This window comes from Rhinolophus hipposideros, assembly GCF_964194185.1.
Source record: "Rhinolophus hipposideros genome assembly, chromosome: 9".
Classification (NCBI taxonomy): Eukaryota; Metazoa; Chordata; class Mammalia; order Chiroptera; family Rhinolophidae; genus Rhinolophus; species Rhinolophus hipposideros.
Window position 1 is genome coordinate 74,623,614 of NC_138055.1, and position 17,673 is coordinate 74,641,286.

General features: G+C 34.0%; 1 protein-coding gene across 1 annotated transcript in view; it reads left to right on the forward strand.

Annotated features, from left to right (window-relative positions):
* PTPRQ (protein tyrosine phosphatase receptor type Q) overlaps positions 1-17,673 on the forward strand; it is a 231,921-nt gene that overhangs the window by 85,174 nt on the left and 129,074 nt on the right. Inside the window, exons 23-26 of the mRNA XM_081058782.1 lie at positions 3,145-3,305; positions 4,031-4,176; positions 15,720-15,888; positions 17,307-17,597. Coding sequence (XP_080914908.1) covers positions 3,145-3,305; positions 4,031-4,176; positions 15,720-15,888; positions 17,307-17,597 — 767 coding nt within the window. The remainder of the gene's footprint in view (positions 1-3,144; positions 3,306-4,030; positions 4,177-15,719; positions 15,889-17,306; positions 17,598-17,673) is intronic.

Sequence of the window (17,673 nt, forward strand, 5' to 3'; positions counted from 1 at the left end):
GTGTTACCAATGAGTGTAGACAAAAAACTAAAACTAAAACAAAAACAAAAACAAAGAAAACAAAACCTGCATCGTATATTTTTTTCAGAATAATTTCAAAGTTATTCAAATTCTTTTGATTTTTCAAATTCAAAGTAGCTTTAAAAATGTTGTAATAAGTGTCTAGAATTAAATCATTAAAATGACTGCACTGAGGACTCCCCTCAAGTTTTTTCTGTTTGAAAATTTGCACTGATTAGGAGGTTCGACTGATGTTGAAAATTATCTGTTTTAGAGGGTAAGTATTGTGTGACATTTATATTTCCTCCATTTCTATACAGCTGCTGACTTTGGATATGTAAGAATTAGACCTACTTTGTCAGATGGGCCTCCTCTCTTTCTCCCTCCACCTTTCTCAACTCCCTATTGTATTCTCAAATCTTACAAACTAGCTTTCTAGTGAACAATTTCTTGCATCTTTAGGGGCTATTGCTTTATTTTCCATTTCTATGCTTTGATCACTACAAATTTATTTGCTCGTTTCTTTCTCCTTTTCTTTTAGCCACTGGGGGAATAAGTTACTCTCCTTATCCTTAAGGAGATCACCTTGGTATTAATGAATGTTTTATAATTACTTAGTGCTTTGTCTCTCTATTTTGATAGTGGCTGTATCTTACTTGTATTTATGTCTAAAATAAAACATAATAATGAAATACAAAACAATATTTTAATATTTTAATATTTTAAACTAATACAAACAAAACAGAGATCATAAAACGAAACCAGCTCAAATCAGAAGTAACAGCTGATTATAGCAGTGTCAAAGCTGGGTTTCTCATGCATGGCAGGGAGTGACTCCTCTGAACTGCAAAATTCCTCACTGAGATCCCTCTTCAGAGAGCAGAGAGCTCAGACTTCAGCCCAGAGGTTAATGTGTGTCTCCTCCAATCTGGCAACAGCATAAGAGCAAGGAAGATGGAGCCAGAAACTTGGGCAGTATCTCTTCTCTCTCCTTTCCATTTTCCTTGGTTCTCAGTGTTACGGCAAACCAGCTCTTACCTAACGAAGATAACATTCTCTACTCATCAAAAGTTGACAATTCAAATGAAGCCTATTTATGCTCGAATATTTTTCTACCTTAGTCATTAAAATATCAGCCATAATCCTAAACTCCAAAAGAAAAGCAAACAAACCCCAAACAGACAAGACATATTAGTATCTGAAAATTTTTGTTAGCACTATTTTATAGTCTTTGGAGGTAAATCAGGATAGAGATAGACACCATATTCATATATGTGCTAACTGAGGAAAATTATTGAGTTTGTTTACGTATTTTATAAAGACTATCTTATTTTTAATGAAATATACAGATATGTGAGACAAAATTTATTTTTGACCTGAATTTTCCAGATAATTGCCTTTATTCCGCACTATCTATAGAACATAATTGGGGTTTTTCTTAGTGAAGACAGATACTTATCTACAATATTTTGCTGTGAATATTAGAGTAAGAAGGAGATGCAAGGCAGTAGATAGCATTGAAAAAAATTTGCTATAAAGGGATTTAAAAAATAGATATGATACAATTAGATTACTTTAGCTTATTTCATAGTTTAGAGATCTGAATTGGATTAGCTATATTGCAGTGTTCTAATAACACGACTATGGAATTGGGTAAACTTTCTATAACAAGGCATCTTTCTCTGAGACTAATAGCCACAGCATTAAGAATTTGAAGAGATCTTCTTCCATAGTTTCAGTGAAGTCAAAGAAAGTTCTCCCTGCTGCTTCTGAGAAAGGATGTCTGATGAATCTGTTTCGAAATGCTGAACAGCATTTCATTCCTGGCTAATGCTGCCTATCTCCAATAGCATACTCTCAAATTCTTATTTTTCTCGCCATGGTAAGCTTTCCAACTATTTTTCAGAAATGTATCTCTGTGAAGAGCCTTAATTTACTTAAAATCCATTACTCCTTTTATTGATTCAAGAATTCAAATATTTCAATAGTAAAGAGAAAGCATTTTATCTTCAGAGGGAGTATCCATTTACTTCTTGGATACCTTGTGTTTCTAAATGAGAAAAAAATGAGATTGTATGAGATATGTAACTTTTCTGTGATATTGATCATATTTTCTTATCTAAATTTTTTAATTATTAATTTTATTGCTCTTAAAATCTAGATTTCTTTTTTAAATGCACAGTTTTTAGCACCTCTCTATACATGTTCATTCTTTAATTTATGTTCTAATATATACCCAATTCAAAACCATGAACTAACACGGCTGAAATAAAATAATTGTAGTGCTCTTTTACTTAGCAATATTTTGTTTTTCAGACTTTTTTCCCCTTCTGGGATTTTGGTACTCACTTGGAGAGTTTTAAGTCAATATTTATTTTCTTTTCTAGATTGACGTTTTAAATATTTTAAGATTTTGAGTGAGAGATGTGAGCTCTACTTTTTTTCTTTCCTATATGTTATATATACATTATTTTCAGACTTGTTTCTAATTCAATAAAGAATAACCCACTGGCTTGATATTTTAGATACTACTATTCAGATATTTACTATTTATTTATATGAATTTGTCTGAGGTAAATGTTACTTCTGTACAATATATGAAAATGAGTTTGATGAATATACAGTATAAATAAGATTTTCCCAACACTTAAAAAGAACAAATATTTGAACAACTAAAACGTTGGTTTGAAAAGAACGCTATATACCTTGAATATACAGTGTTCCTAGAGATCCATTAAAATCAGTCCTAGCCGTGTGTATTACCTTGTTAAAGACCATTCCACCATTTTTTGTTTATTCAAGGTAAACACAAACAGTCTTTTTATGGGTATGTCTTTAAAAAATTAAAATTTAACTTTAACTCGGAAGAAAATATCAGTCCTAGCAAACTCCAATATGAATATCTTATTATAACTTGATTGAATTACTGAATATGCTTGAAAACAAAAGAAGTTTATTGTATTATTCTGAAATTCACTTGTTTTAAACATTTCAGGATAAAGTGACATCTTTATCCTATTAGTCTGGATTAATAAATTTCTGTGTATAAATGTTTATTTTTAATGTACTTACACTCAAAATGTACATGTAATATTTAATTTAAAAGCCAGTTATACAGGAAAATCTCTTTTTTTCTTCTCTCAGGGATAGATCATCATTTAAAACTATTAATGTAACTGAAACATCATTAGAGTTTTCAGATTTGGACTATCATGTTGAATATAGTGCATATGTAACAGCTAGCACCAGATTTGGTGATGGGAAAACAAGAAGCAATATCGTTAACTTTCGAACACCTGAAGGAGGTGAGTTCTCTTCCATGTAGGCCACGTAAAAGAATATCCTACTCAAACAAAATAAGTATTCAATGTAAAAATGTATTATTAACCCTAATATCTGTCATCAGTTAGATGTAAAATTGCTTTTTGGTCACTTTCCAGCTCTGTGATGTTGGAAAAGTTAATTAATCTCTCTGTGCCTCATTTGCCCATCTACATTATGAAAATAATATAGAAGCTACTTCACAGGGTTCTCATGAGGATTAAATGAGTTTATATTTGTAAATGTACTCAGCATAGAACTGGACGTTTAGTAAGCACTTTATGTGTTTGTTACATGAAACAAAATAAAGTGCATGAAGTCAGCTCTCTGCCTTTCTCCTCTACTATTCTATTTTAAAATTCTAAGTTGTGAGAAATTCATATTACATATTCACTATTAGAAACTTGATATAAGGTTGTTTTCAAATCCAAGGCAGCAGGCATGTTTTAGAACTGGGATAGTGTTTTAAGATTCAGAAACCTAATTGTGCTTTGCTTCGATATTGCTATAGAGTATGCAAGAGAGGCCCAATGAGCCTTATGGATTTCATTTCTGACTTGTAGTTAGATGTGATTAGAGTCTAAGTTTATTTTTGAAAAACAATTATCATCATTTACCAAAGGCAGGTAAAATTTAGTACATTTCAGACATTTGGAGTCCCAAGTATAGTTTTTTGTTCAATTGCTTTTTCTTTTTTTTTTTTAAATAGCACCAAATGATCCTCCCAAAGACGTTCATTATGCAAATCTCAGTTCTTCATCAATAATTCTCTTTTGGACGCCTCCTTCAAAACCTAATGGGGTTATACAATATTATTCTGTTTATTACAGAAATACTTCTGGTACTTTCATACAGGTAAGACCTGAGTTTTCTCCAGTACTTCCTTTACATCCTTCAGTTTTGTTGGTGATGATATAGACTTGGAATGATAAAAAAAGTCATTTACCAGATGTTGATAATTATGCATAGACATTTTATAAAACTTCCATTGACCTAGAAAAATGTGATGGAGAAATGTCAGATACATTTTAATCTATCTATCTATCTATGCACACACACACACACACACACACACACACACACACACACACACACACACACACTATATTAGCTTCAAATATATTGCCAACAGTGAAGCTGCCACTTACGTAAAATTCTGTACATAAATACCGTCTTCAATTCCATTCCTCCAAGAAGTGTTCTTTAAAGAGTCTACAATTTCATTTACCATTAATTATTTCTCAACTAAAAAAAATATTCCTTCTGTTTTTACACAATATAAATAATTTCATGTTCAGATGTGTTTTTGTGTTTTTCTTCATTTTTTTCTTTTTTTAAAAATTTATTGGAGTGACAATTATTAGTAAAATTACATAGATTTCAGGTGTACAATTCTGTATTACATCATCTATAAATCCCATTGTGTGTTCACCACCCAGAGTCAGTTCTCCTTCCATCACCATATATTTGATCCCCCTTACCCTCATCTCCCACCCCTCACCCCCCTTACACTCTGGTAACCGCTAAACTATTGTCTGTGTCTATGAGTTTTTGGTTCTCATTTGTTTGTCTTGTTCTTTTGTTGTTTTTGGTTTATATACCACATATCAGTGAAATCATAGGGTTCTTTGCTTTTTCTGTCTGACTTATTTCGCTTAGCATTATACTCTCAAGATCCATCCATGTTGTCACAAATGTTCCTATATCATCTTTCCTTACCACCGAATAGTATTCCATTGTGTATATATACCACAACTTCTTTATCCATTCATCTATCGAAGGACATTTTGGTTGTTTCCATTTCTTGGCCACCGTAAACAAAGCTGCAATGAACATTGGAGCACACGTGTCTTTATGGATAAATATTTTCAGATTTTTTGAGTAGATACCCAGGAGAGGGATTGCAGGGTCATATGGTAATTCTATTTGTAATTTTTTGAGGAACCTCCACACTGCCTTCCATAGCGGCTGCACCAGTCTGCATTCCCACCAACAGTGTATGAGGGTTCCTTTTTCTCACAGCCTCTCCAACACTTATTATTATTTGTCTTGATGATAGCCATTCGGACTGGGGTGAGGTGATATCTCATTGTGGTTTTCATTTGCATTTCTCTGATGATTAGTGATGTTGAGCATTTTTTTCATATGTCTATTCGCCATTTGTATATCCTCTTTGGAGAAATGTCTCTTCAGGTCCTCTGTCCATTTTTCAATTGGGTTGTTCGTATTTTTTGTTGTTGAGCTCCATGAGTTCCTTGTATATTTTGGATATTAGCCCCTTATCGGAGGCACTGTTTGCAAAAATCTTCTCCCATTCATTTGGTTGCCTCTTTATTTTGTCGATGGTTTCTTTTGCTGTGCAGAAGCTTTTAAGTTTCATATAGTCCCATTCGTTTATTTTAGCTTTTACTTCCATTGCCTTTGGAGTCAAATTCATAAAATGCTATTTGAACCCAAGGTCCATAAGTTTAGTACCTATGTTTTCTTCTATGCAGTTTATTGTGTCAGATCTTATGCTTAAGTCTTTTATCCATTTTGAATTAATTTTGGTACATGGTGACAGACAGCAGTCCAGTTTCATTCTTTTGCACGTGGCTATCCAATTCTGCCAGCACCATTTATTGAAGAGGCTGTCTTTCCTCCATTGCATGTTTTTAGCTTCTTTGTCAAAAATGATCTGTCCATATTTATGTGGTTTTATTTCTGGGTTCTCAATTCTATTCCATTGGTTTATGTGTCTGTTTTTCTGCCAATACCATGCTGTTTTGATTATTGTAGCCCTGTAGTACAAGCTAAAGTCAGGGAGAGCGATACCTCTAGCATTATTCTTTTTTCTTAAGATTGCTTTGGCTATTCGGGGTCTTTTGTGGTTCCAAACAAATCTGATGATTTTTTTCTTCTATTTCTTTTAAAAAATGCCATTGGGATTTTGATGGGGATTGCATTAAATCTGTATATTGCTTTGGGTAATGTGGCCATTTTAACTATGTTGATTCTTCCAATTCATGAGCACGGAATGTCTTTCCATATCTTTGTGTCTTCTTCAATTTCTTTCAAAAATGTCTTATAGTTTTCAGCATATAGGTCCTTCACATCCTTGGTTAAGTTTATTCCTAGGTTTTTATTCTTTTTTGCTGCAATGCAAAGGGAATTGTTTTTTTGTATTCCTTTTTCTGAGATTTCATTGTTAGTATATAGGAATGCAATGGACTTTTGTACGTTGATTTTGTAGCCAGCAACTTTACTGTATTCGTTGATTGTTTCTAACTTCTTTTTGGTGGAGTCTTTAGGGTCTTTTATATATAGCATCATGTCATATGCAAAGAGTGATAATTTAACTTCTTTATTCCCAATTTGGATACCTTTTATTTTTTTCTCTTGCCTGATTGCTCTGGCAAGGACGTCCAACACTATGTTGAAAAGCAGAGGTAATAGGAGACAACCCTGTCGTCTTCCTGAATGTAGAGCAAAGGGTTTCAGTTTCTCACCATTAATTATGAGATTAGCTGAGCGCTTGTCATAGATGGCCTTTATTATGTAAGGTATTTTCCTTCTATACCTATTTTATTAAGTGTATTAATCATAAATGGATGTTGTATCTTGTCAAATGCTTTTTCTGCATCAATTGATATAATCATATGATTTTTGTCCTTTATTTTGTTTATGTGATGTATCACATTGATAGATTGCAGATGTTGAACCATCCTTGTGTCCCAGGGGTGAACACCACTTGGTCGTGATGAATAATCTTTTTAATGCGTTGTTGTATTTGATTTGCTAGAATTTTGTTTAGGATTTTTGCATCTATATTCATCAGAGATATTGGTCTGTAGTTTTCTTTTTTTGTGTTGTCCTTACCAGGTTTTGGTATCAGTGTAATGTTGGCCTCATAAAATGAGTTAGGGAGTACTGACTCTTCAACTTTTTGGAAGAGATTGAGCAGGATTGATTGGTATTACATCCTGTTTGAAGGTTTGGTAAAATTCACTAGTGAAGCCATCTGGTCCCGGACTTTTGCTTTTGGGAAGGTTTTGGATGACTGATTCAATTTCGTTACTGGTGATCGGTCTGTTTAGATTTTCCAGTTCTTCATGATTCAGCCTTGGAAGGCTATATGTTTCTAAAAACTTGTCCATTTCTTCTAGGTTATTGAATTTGGTGGCTTATAGTCCTTCATAGTATTCTTGAATGATCCTTTGTATTTCTGTGGTGTCCGTGATAACTTCCGTTTTTCATTTCTGATTTTGTTAATTAGTGTCTTCTCTCTTTTTATCTTATTGAGTCTAGCCAAGGGTTTGTCGATTTTGTTAATCTTTTCAAAGAACCAGCTCTTTGTCACATTAATTTTTTCGATTGTCTTTTTGTTTTCTAGTTCATTTAGTTCTGCTCTGATTTTTGTTATTTCTTTTCTTCTGCTGACCTTGGGTTTCACTTGTTCTTCTTTTTCTAGTTCTTTAACCTGTAACATCAGATTATTTATTTGGGATTGTTCTTGTTTCTTGAGATAGGCTTGTAATGATATACATTTCCCTCTTAACACTGCTTTCGCTGCATCCCAAAAATTTTGGTAGGATGTATTTTCATTGTCATTTTTTTCTATGTATCTTTTGATCGCTCCTCTAATTTCTTCTTTGACCCAGTCGTTCTTTAAAAGTATGTTGTTTAATCTCCATGTATTTGTGTTTTTTCCTGCTTTATTTTCGCAGCTGATATCTAATTTCAAAGCCTTGTGATCAGAGAATATGCTGGGTATGATTTCAGTCTTCTTATATTTTCTGAGGCTGATATTATGTCCCAATATATGGTCTATCCTTGAGAATGTTCTGTGTACACTTGAAAAGAATGTATAGTCTTTTGTTTTAGGATGAAGTGCATTCTATATGTCAATTATGTCCATTTCATCTAATGTGTCATTTAGCGCTGCTATGTCGTTGTTTATTTTCTGTTTGGATGATCTATCCATAGCACTCAATGATTTATTTAAGTCCCCTAGTATAATTGTGTTTTGGTCAATTTCTCCCTTTAGTTCTGTTAGTAGTTGCTTGGTATATTTCGGTGTTCCCTGATTGGGGGCATAAATATTGATTACTGTTATGTCTTCTTGTTGTATAGTCCCCTTTACCATTATGAAATGTCCTTCTTTGTCTGTTGTTACCTTTTTCACCTTGAAGTCTGTTTCATCTGATATCATTATGGCTACACCTGATTTTCTCTGGGTACCATTTGCTTGGAGTGTCAATTTCCACCCTTTCACTTTGAGTCTATGCTTGTCCTTGTAGCTGAGATGTGTCTCTTGGAGACAGCATATGGTTGGCTTCAGTTTTTTGATCCAATCTGCTACTCTGTGCCTTTTTATTGGTGAGTTCAGTATTTACATTTAGGGTGATTATTGATACATGAGGATTTCCTGTCATTCTATCTTTAGTTTTCTGGTAAGGCTACCTCTCCATTGTTTCTTTGCCTTTTTGTTGTTGTCTATTATTTCTGTGGGGTGGTATTCTCTGGTGGTTCCCTCTGTTTCTTCTTTTATTATAGCATATATTTTAGTTCTGGATTTTGTTTTTGAGTGTTTACCCTTGATTTTATGTAAAAGAAAGTGTGATATTTAGAGTATTACATTTTCTTCAGCACGCTTACTTTCTCCATTCCCTTATTCCAGTTCAGGCCTTAAGTCTCCACCTTTTTATGTTTTGGTTGCCACAAATCATCCCTGTTGATGGTGGTCGAATAGCCTCTTTTAGTATTTCTTGTAGTGCAGGTCGTGTATTAGAAAGTTCCCTCAGCTTCTGGATGTCTGGAAAGGTCTTTATTCCTCCTTCATATCTAAAGGATATCTTTGCTGGATATATTATTCTTGGCTCATAATTTCTCCCTTTCAATAGTTTGAATGTTTGGTTCCACTCCCTCTGGGCTAGTAGAGTTTCTGCTGAAAAATCTGATGACAATCTAATGGGCTTCCCTTTGTAGGTTACCGTCTTCTTTTCCCTGGCTGCCTTGAGGATTCTTTCTTTGTCGTTGATTTTAGACAGCTTAAACACAATGTGCCTTGGAGAAGGCCTGTTGCGATTGAGGTAATTAGGTGTTCTATTTTCTTCTTGGATTGGAGGATCCAGTTCTTTCCACAAGTTTGCAAAGTTCTCATCGAGTATTTGTTTGTAAATACATTCTGTTCCCTTCTCTCTTTCTTGTCCTTCCTGTTTTCCCACTATTCTTATATTGCTCTTTCTGATGGAGTCAGAAAGTTCTTGAAGAGTTCTTTCATTTCTTTTATGTCTCAAGAGACTTCTTCCATTTGTGTATATTTCAGCTTTCTATATTTGATGTCACTGATTTTTTCCTCCATCTGGTCAACTCTACTACTTAAGCTGGTTATTTCATTCTTAATTTCTTCTATTGAGTTCTTCATCTCCAGAAATTTTATTTGGTTCTTTTTAAAAATTTCAATCTCTTTTGTAAAATGCATATGTTGTTCTTTGATTGTATTTCTGAGTTCATTAAACTGCCTTTCTGTGTTTTCTTGCATCTCGTTGAGGTATTTCAGAACTGCAATCTTGAATTCTCTGTCATTTAAGTCACATATTTCCATATATTTAAGTTCCTTTTCTGGAGACTTTTCACTTTCTTTCTGAGCTGTCTTGTTGCCTTGGTTATTCATGGCAATTACTGATTTATTATTTCTCTTCCTAGACATCGACAGGAGTGGCTTCTGCAACAGGTTGTTAGGAAGAGATCTTTCTTTTTTTTTTTCCAGTACTTGTTGGTAGAATGTTTTATTTTCTCTCTGACTGCAGCCTTTTTTTTCTCTTTCACATGGTAGTGCTTTGTTTTCTCTGCACTATTCTAGCTTCTCACACAATGGCGGCTTTCCCTGGGAGATGGGCTTCTCCTCTGTTAATAGTTTGCCTGGGTCACAGGGCGCAGTGTCCTGGTTGGTATGCGGAGAGCTTTTGAAGTTCCAAAGCTCTTCCTGCACCAGATTCAGAGCCCGTATGTTTCAGCAGTCTGTTTACTCCTGCAGGGTTCCACCCAGATAGGTGGGGTCAGGGGTGGGGTGAGTTGTGAGAGGTGGCCCAGAGCAATGGCAGTGACCACCACCACAGCCGGTCCCGCTTCCACAGTTCCTTCCCCTTTGCCAGAAATATTTGGGCTGTGAATCTGCGTCTGCGGTCCACAGTTCTCAGAACAGCAAATATTCTGTCCTTTGATCTGACACTACTACTGTTCTGCTTCTAGCACCTGGCAGGTTGGGGCCGGGTGAGCTCTGGGAGGGTAGGGAGGGGGCGGCTAGTCTCAGTGCCTAAGGCTTCCATTCTCTGCTCTGCAGTGAGGGCTTAAACCACCGTTTTCAGCCTTCTTCCTTCAGTCTTTTCTCTGAGGTCTCTGCCTTGAGCGTTGGGTTCAGCCGTGTTATATGCTGCCCCCTCAGCCCTGAGGGCCTTAAGCGGAGCTCTAGCTGTCCGAGTTCTTCCCTCTCCCGCAGCTGCGGTAGTTCCGGGATGCAGCGAGCTCGGAGCACTGAGCTAGGTCTGCGTCCTGCACCTGAGCGGCTCCGTCTCTGCACTTCTCCCTTTCCTCCTCCCCCACTCGCGCGATTCGCCCACCTGGAGGTGAATTCAGTAGTGGGCCTCTTCGTCTTGCCTGTCTGCTGTGCAGGGAGTCCTTTGCGGAGTTATTGTTGTTTGATTAGTTGTAAATTCCAGGGGAGCTTTACAGAGGCTCACCTCACGCTGCCATTTTGATGTTCTGTGTTGCTTCATTTTAAAAAATGTTTTTACTTGTTAGCAGGAGGGATTATTATCACTACTATTACTGTTATTAGCAGTATCAAATATAATGAAATCACTAGAATTGTAGTTATTTAATTTGGAAGGGTCTAGGGTTATATGGTGTGTACATGAGCACTTTCTGGGATATGAATGAAATTAGTTATGAAAGTAACTAAAATGCATTTCATTTAGAAAAATATTTTTAATTTTTTTCAGTAGAATTTCTTAATTCTCCAACCTTAATATTTGACAGTACTTTAATATAAGAAAATAATAAAATTGGAATTGGAGTGATTGAATCAGGAATGGTGAAAGCTGCAATATAACTTGGAAAACACTGATTTAGAAGAAATCCTGCAATTTACAGAATATGGACCTCACTGACAGATACCACTGACTGTGTGTTGATTATTACTCTAGGCATTCTTCCTTCTTCGTATGCTTTTAAGCAGGATAATAGAGATAGATAAGTGTTAGTCATTACAAGTTGATTAATTCTATTTGTGATTGAACCCAATTTAGTCACTAGAGTTAGCTCTTGTGAGCAGCAATCTCAGGGACTAAAGTACAACTTGCGGTAATGCATCTGTGCTGCAGTTTACTCTAATGAATAGGGTCAGAGCAGAACTTTGTAGGCTGTCTCAGGACTAACCTAGTGATGAGTAAAAGAAAGTTTAGAGGTTTGTTTGTTTTTTAAACTCTGTTCAAGGCCCTCTAAGAGTGGAGTTGTGTAAGAAAAACGCATTGTTTTTCTTTTGTTTCCTACTCTGTACACCAGGCAATTTTTGCTGCACCTTTTTGTTCTTCTCTATTTGTGGGAGGGAATGGGCGATTAGTGTGCAATTTATTATTATTTAACCACAACGCTGTTTATTAACTCTACAATGTAATTATGTCATAGTGGTTATTCTAGGTGCAGATTTTAGTTTGTTCGTGCATTTAACAGAAATATTGGAAGGTGTGTCAGTAGTTCTGCAAAGCTTTTGCCTCTGTACAGTTTACTTTATGAATTATACATGGTTCTATTTTGATTCTCTTTGTCCACGTCTAAATAATCAAGTGTAAATACCTAACTATGGTTTCAACATGATCTTATAAACCTATGTATTCAAAGCTGGGTATATGATATGATCCCATTTGTAATTCATCTATTTCAGAAAATTTGATCTTTTATTAAATAATGTAAAGAATTCTTTTAAGTGTGACAGCTTCAAGAAGACACAGACTAATGATGTTAAAACATTTCACATATCACTAAAAGTTCATCCATGCATTAATTTATTCCTAAGGTTAATGTTAAATGTAGCATCAAAATCTTCACTACCTAATTTTCTATTTTGGGTTGATAGAATAGAAGCAATCCTTAAAATGGAAATTATATAGCAGAACAAGTGTATAGGTTTTTTTCTTCCCCTTACTTTTCTTTCTCTTCCCCACTAAACTGTGTAGAATATCTCATGCATAGCACATCATATTCTGCTTCCTCTTTCTGGTATCTGCTGCTTATCTTAGCTCCCTTAAGCCATAGCAAACAACTTGAAGAAAAGGGTAATGTGGCACTTAGCTTTCCATACCCTGAAGTCCTCTGGTACTGTATCATACATAGGTTTAATGCTCAATAAATATCTTAACTGAAGTAATGTAAATTATTATTATATACCAACGTTATTTTCAGTGCTTAGTTATAATTTTGGAGCACTTGAGTTTCTAGTGAAATGATCTTTCCTTCTTATTTTGGGGAATTTAATCCCTCCACTACTACTTGGCAATCCATCTTGTTCTTCCTTCAATTGTTGCACATTGTTTTTGTATAGTGTATTAACTGTTCTACATTTTAATTTGTACCCACTTCTGAGGTGTTATCAAACAATACAGTGAACATTTAAATAAAAAATAAATAAAAGTAAAACATACATTGCCACCAATCCCCCTCCACGTACCCCCCCTCGCTTTGAACACACCCATCGTCTTTGTCACTTTCTGAAGCAGTGTGGGAAGTCCTTTTTATTTTCGTGAGTGTCTTGAGTTACTCTGTCATGGCTGCCTCGATGTCCTAAATTGATTCAAAACATTTACCTTTTATAGTCATTTTGACTTTGGGGAAGAGCCAGAAGTTGTACAGTGTCAGATCCAGTGAATAAAGTAGATGAGGGCACACCATAATGTTTTTATTTGACAGAAATTGCCATATACCAGAAGTGATGTGTGACATGGAGCGTTGTTATGATGGAGGATGATTTATGGCACACTTTACTTGTAAAACACACCTTCTCTCAACCGTAGCTCACACCTGACTGCCTGCACCGAACAAGTTGAAACTTGTCACACACTGTTACTAAGGTTCGACACACTGCTTCCCATATTGAAGATCCCGCCTTTCCGTTGGATGGCACTTGGGAGCTGCATTAGCTGTATTTTGTGAACACAACAGAAAGGCTCCATGTCACACATCACTTATGGTGTACGACAATTTCTATCACATGAAAACATTATGGTGTGTCCTCATCCATTTTATTCAGTGGATCTGGCACTGTGCAATTTCTGTCTCTTCCCCAAGGTCAAAATGACCAGAAAACTAAATGTTTTAAATCCATTGAGGATATTGAGGCAGCCATGACAGTGCAACTAGAGACGCTCATGAAAGAGGACTTCTAGAACTGCTTCAGAAAGTGGCAAGAATGATGGGTTAAGTGTGTTCAAAGAGAGGGAGAGTTTAATGAGGTGGATTAATGGCAATGTGTCTTTTACGGTAATAAATTTTTTTAAATGTAAACATTCACCATGTTTTTTGATCATACCTCACGTGTTATGTCTCTTCTGTGTGCCTGACATAGTCTGATTATATTAAATAGTGCTAAATAAATACTGGTTGATTAATCAAATTTGAAGTGTTTTTACTAAATACGTTCAGACTACATACACAAAAAAGTAAGCCTTAATTAAATAATTTGAGCCATAAGATGTTTTTTCCAAGAATAAATAAATGAATGAAATAATCTGGATAATCGATCTAATTATAAATTTGTTGCATGTCTATGCATGTTTGCACACACTCAGCATGAATGACTTCTGGGTAATTCAGAGTAATTTGGTTGTTTAATTGGTATCAAGGTCATAGGTAATCAGAATAAATTCCATAACAAAGAAAAATTAAAGTTATACCAAAAAACTACATTAATATTTTAAGCAATACTTTATATAAACCAGTTATTTCATGTGTAAAGTAGACGTGTTGGATGATATTAAAGATCACAGACCACATTTTGTGTGAGATTGTTACATTGTTTTTGCTTGTCTATTCCTAAATAAGTCACCACAAAATTGAAGTATATCATTATTACATTCACTCTTTCCCTCCACAACCCCTCAATCCAAAATACTGGCAAAAGAACCACAAAAACTTGCTGTATTTAATTTGTTGATGCATTGTAGAACCATTCTAACTATAAATTTTAGTCAAATTGATTATCTTATGTTGTTAATTTAAATTGATTAATTACCATTTTTTAAAATTATGTGCCATACACTATATTAAGTGCTTTATGTTCTTCATATCATCTAATCTTCAAAAGTTCTCTGAGAAATAGAAATGATTATTCCCAATTTATAGTTGATGAAGGAGAAGCTTTGAGATTGATAATTTCTCTAGGACTACCCTACCCTAATTGAATGTAGGTTTATAGGACTCTAAGGGCTTTGTGTGGATTGGAATGATTTAGATTTCTCAGTGTTGATGGACGTTATTATAAAATTATTCACACTGATTGCCTACATGATATTTTGGAAAAGTCTATTTCTTTTATTTTAGTATTGATTTTAGTTTTAATTTTTAGTTTTTATGTTTAGTTTTTATGTTTAGTATTGATTTTGTTTTTGAAAGTCTATTTCTTTTATTTTAGTATTGATTTTGTTTCTGTCTTTTGTGTTTAAAATGTACTCAAATAGGAAATTATTGCATAAATTCCCTGATAGTTCAAAAACTGCTTTGGGATAAATATAACTAGGAGTCAGTCCAGAGAATAATAAAATTTCTCTTACTCTCCATATAAGAGACTGCATCTAAGTGCCTTCCATTTTCTCCTCATGATTGTAGAAAAAAAGGAGGAACCATTGATAAATAATGATATCCAGTTGAGTTAATAGAAATATATTTCTATTTCATAATTCTTATATTTCATATTTCATAATGAAATATAAGAAATATATATTTCATAATTCCTTCATCAATAGGAAGAAAAAATTACAATTTTATGATATTCCCAAATTCTTTAAAATATATAATCAATGTTCTGAAAAATATTTGAGTATTTTATACGAAAACTGACACTAATCAGCACAATTGTAGCATTTTCAGGTTGGCCCCTGGGACCTTCTCCATTACTAAGCTTGGAGTTTCTACGCTTTGCTGCTCTGTATCTTGATTTTGTAATAAAAACTGCTACCATCTATTTTTCTTTTAGTACAAACATATTTCCAGTTTAATTATTGCAATAAAAATGTGCTACTTTGATTTGCCTCAAAAATTAACATATTAAAATGAGACAACCAATTCATGGATAATAATTATTTTGAAATGTTCATGTATACTACAACTATATTCTGAACAATTAAAACAATATGTTTATTTTTCAGAATTTTACACTCCATGAAGTAACCAATGACTTTGACAATATGACCGTATCTGCAATAATAGATAAACTGGCAATATTCAGCTACTATACATTTTGGGTAACAGCAAGTACTTCAGTTGGAAATGGGAATAAAAGCAGTGACATAGTTCAAGTATACACAGATCAAGACAGTATGTAAATGAAAAGCATTTATTAATCTTTAATAGGATTAATTTAAAACTTTATTTCACAACCTTTTTCTATTTGTATGCATTGGTAGTAAAATCTATATTTTATTTAGGCACATTTAACTGGTCATTGTAGAAGTCTGAAAATGCATTTAACATAGCTATAAAACTATTACAATAATAACAGCCTTTTCTATACATAAAAACTACTACCATCCATTCATGAAAATTTTATCGTTTTTATTGCTTCAAAAGATATCACGACCATCTGCTTCTGGGTATGAAAAATACTGTTGCACATATGAACGCATTTTCTAATAGTTAAATGCTTATCCATTTGCTTAGAAACTACATGTTTTTTTTCTTTAGCAACTTACTTTGTTTCAGTCTTTGAATCCACATAGGACTGTATACAGCATCTTTGTTCTTATTGTATTTGTGACTAATATATCCAGAATGTCTTTTTCTTTTTTTTTTAATCCCAGACGTTTCATGTATGCAGCTTCTGCAAAATCTCGTTTGTGATGAATATTCAGAAAACTATAATGACTCAAGCTCTTCATGTTTTTTTTTTAGGTTTCAGCTTTCAGAATACAATGATACGTGGAACATTGCTTATTTCTTATGGTTGTTTCTTTTTAAATGACTAGTCTCTTATTGAGAAATGGTATTGGCCTATACTTATGCTGAGAATAAAATTTCATGTTTATTATTTTAAGATTACAAATTGACAGACACTATAAATATGAGGAGTGAATGCTTTCCTTGTTGTTGGAACAATCTTTTTAATGGTTGACAAGTTGACCAAAAAAATAAGATATGATAAAATATATGTTTACAGAGCTTTATCAAAAGTGTTTTAGTGAGTTATGTGGTCGGTATCATTTCAGGCCTTCTTTAAATGCAGATATCTCTCAAGATTTTTATTTTATCAGCCTATAACTTTTTATCAGTTATTATAGCATCATGAATAATAACCACGTTCTATGCACTGTTCCAGGTGAGACGTCCTAGATGACCTCATATTACAATAAAGATAATATTTAGAAGAAAAAAATTAAAAATGTTGTGTAGATAATACTCATTATTAAATATTTAAATATCTGAGTACACATACACACACATACATGTATGTATATATACACATTTATAATTTCCATTTTGTAAGATAGAAAAGCCAAGAGAATAGTATATAAGACAATTCTCATACATATTGAAGATGATGAGGTTTAGTAAGAATGATTTTTAATATCATTATTTAGAAATATTTTATATTAGGTAATGTTTACTACATCTGCATTTAAATAAATTAAGAGCCGATGATGTAATGGATGCCATTTCAACAATTATCTTTGTGAATTTACTTAAATTTTATTTAGGGTGACTGATAATTTTTATATTTTGCACGTTACCTATCATAGTACCTGAAGGGCTTGTTGGAAACCTGACTTATGAGTCCATTTCGTCAACCGCAATAAATGTAAGCTGGGGCCCACCATCTCAACCAAACGGTCTAGTCTTCTACTATATTTCTTTGAGCTTACAGCAGACTCCTCGCCACGTAAGACCACCTCTAGTTACGTATGAGACAAGCATGTATTTTGATAATCTGGAAAAATACACTGATTATATATTAAAAATCACTCCATCAACAGAAAAGGGATTCTCTGATACCTATACTGCCCAGCTACACATCAAAACTGAAGAAGATGGTAGGCTGAATCCTTTTATTGCCTATTAAGCAGATTATTGGTGTTCTTTTATTTATATTGCTTTCTGATAGAAAAC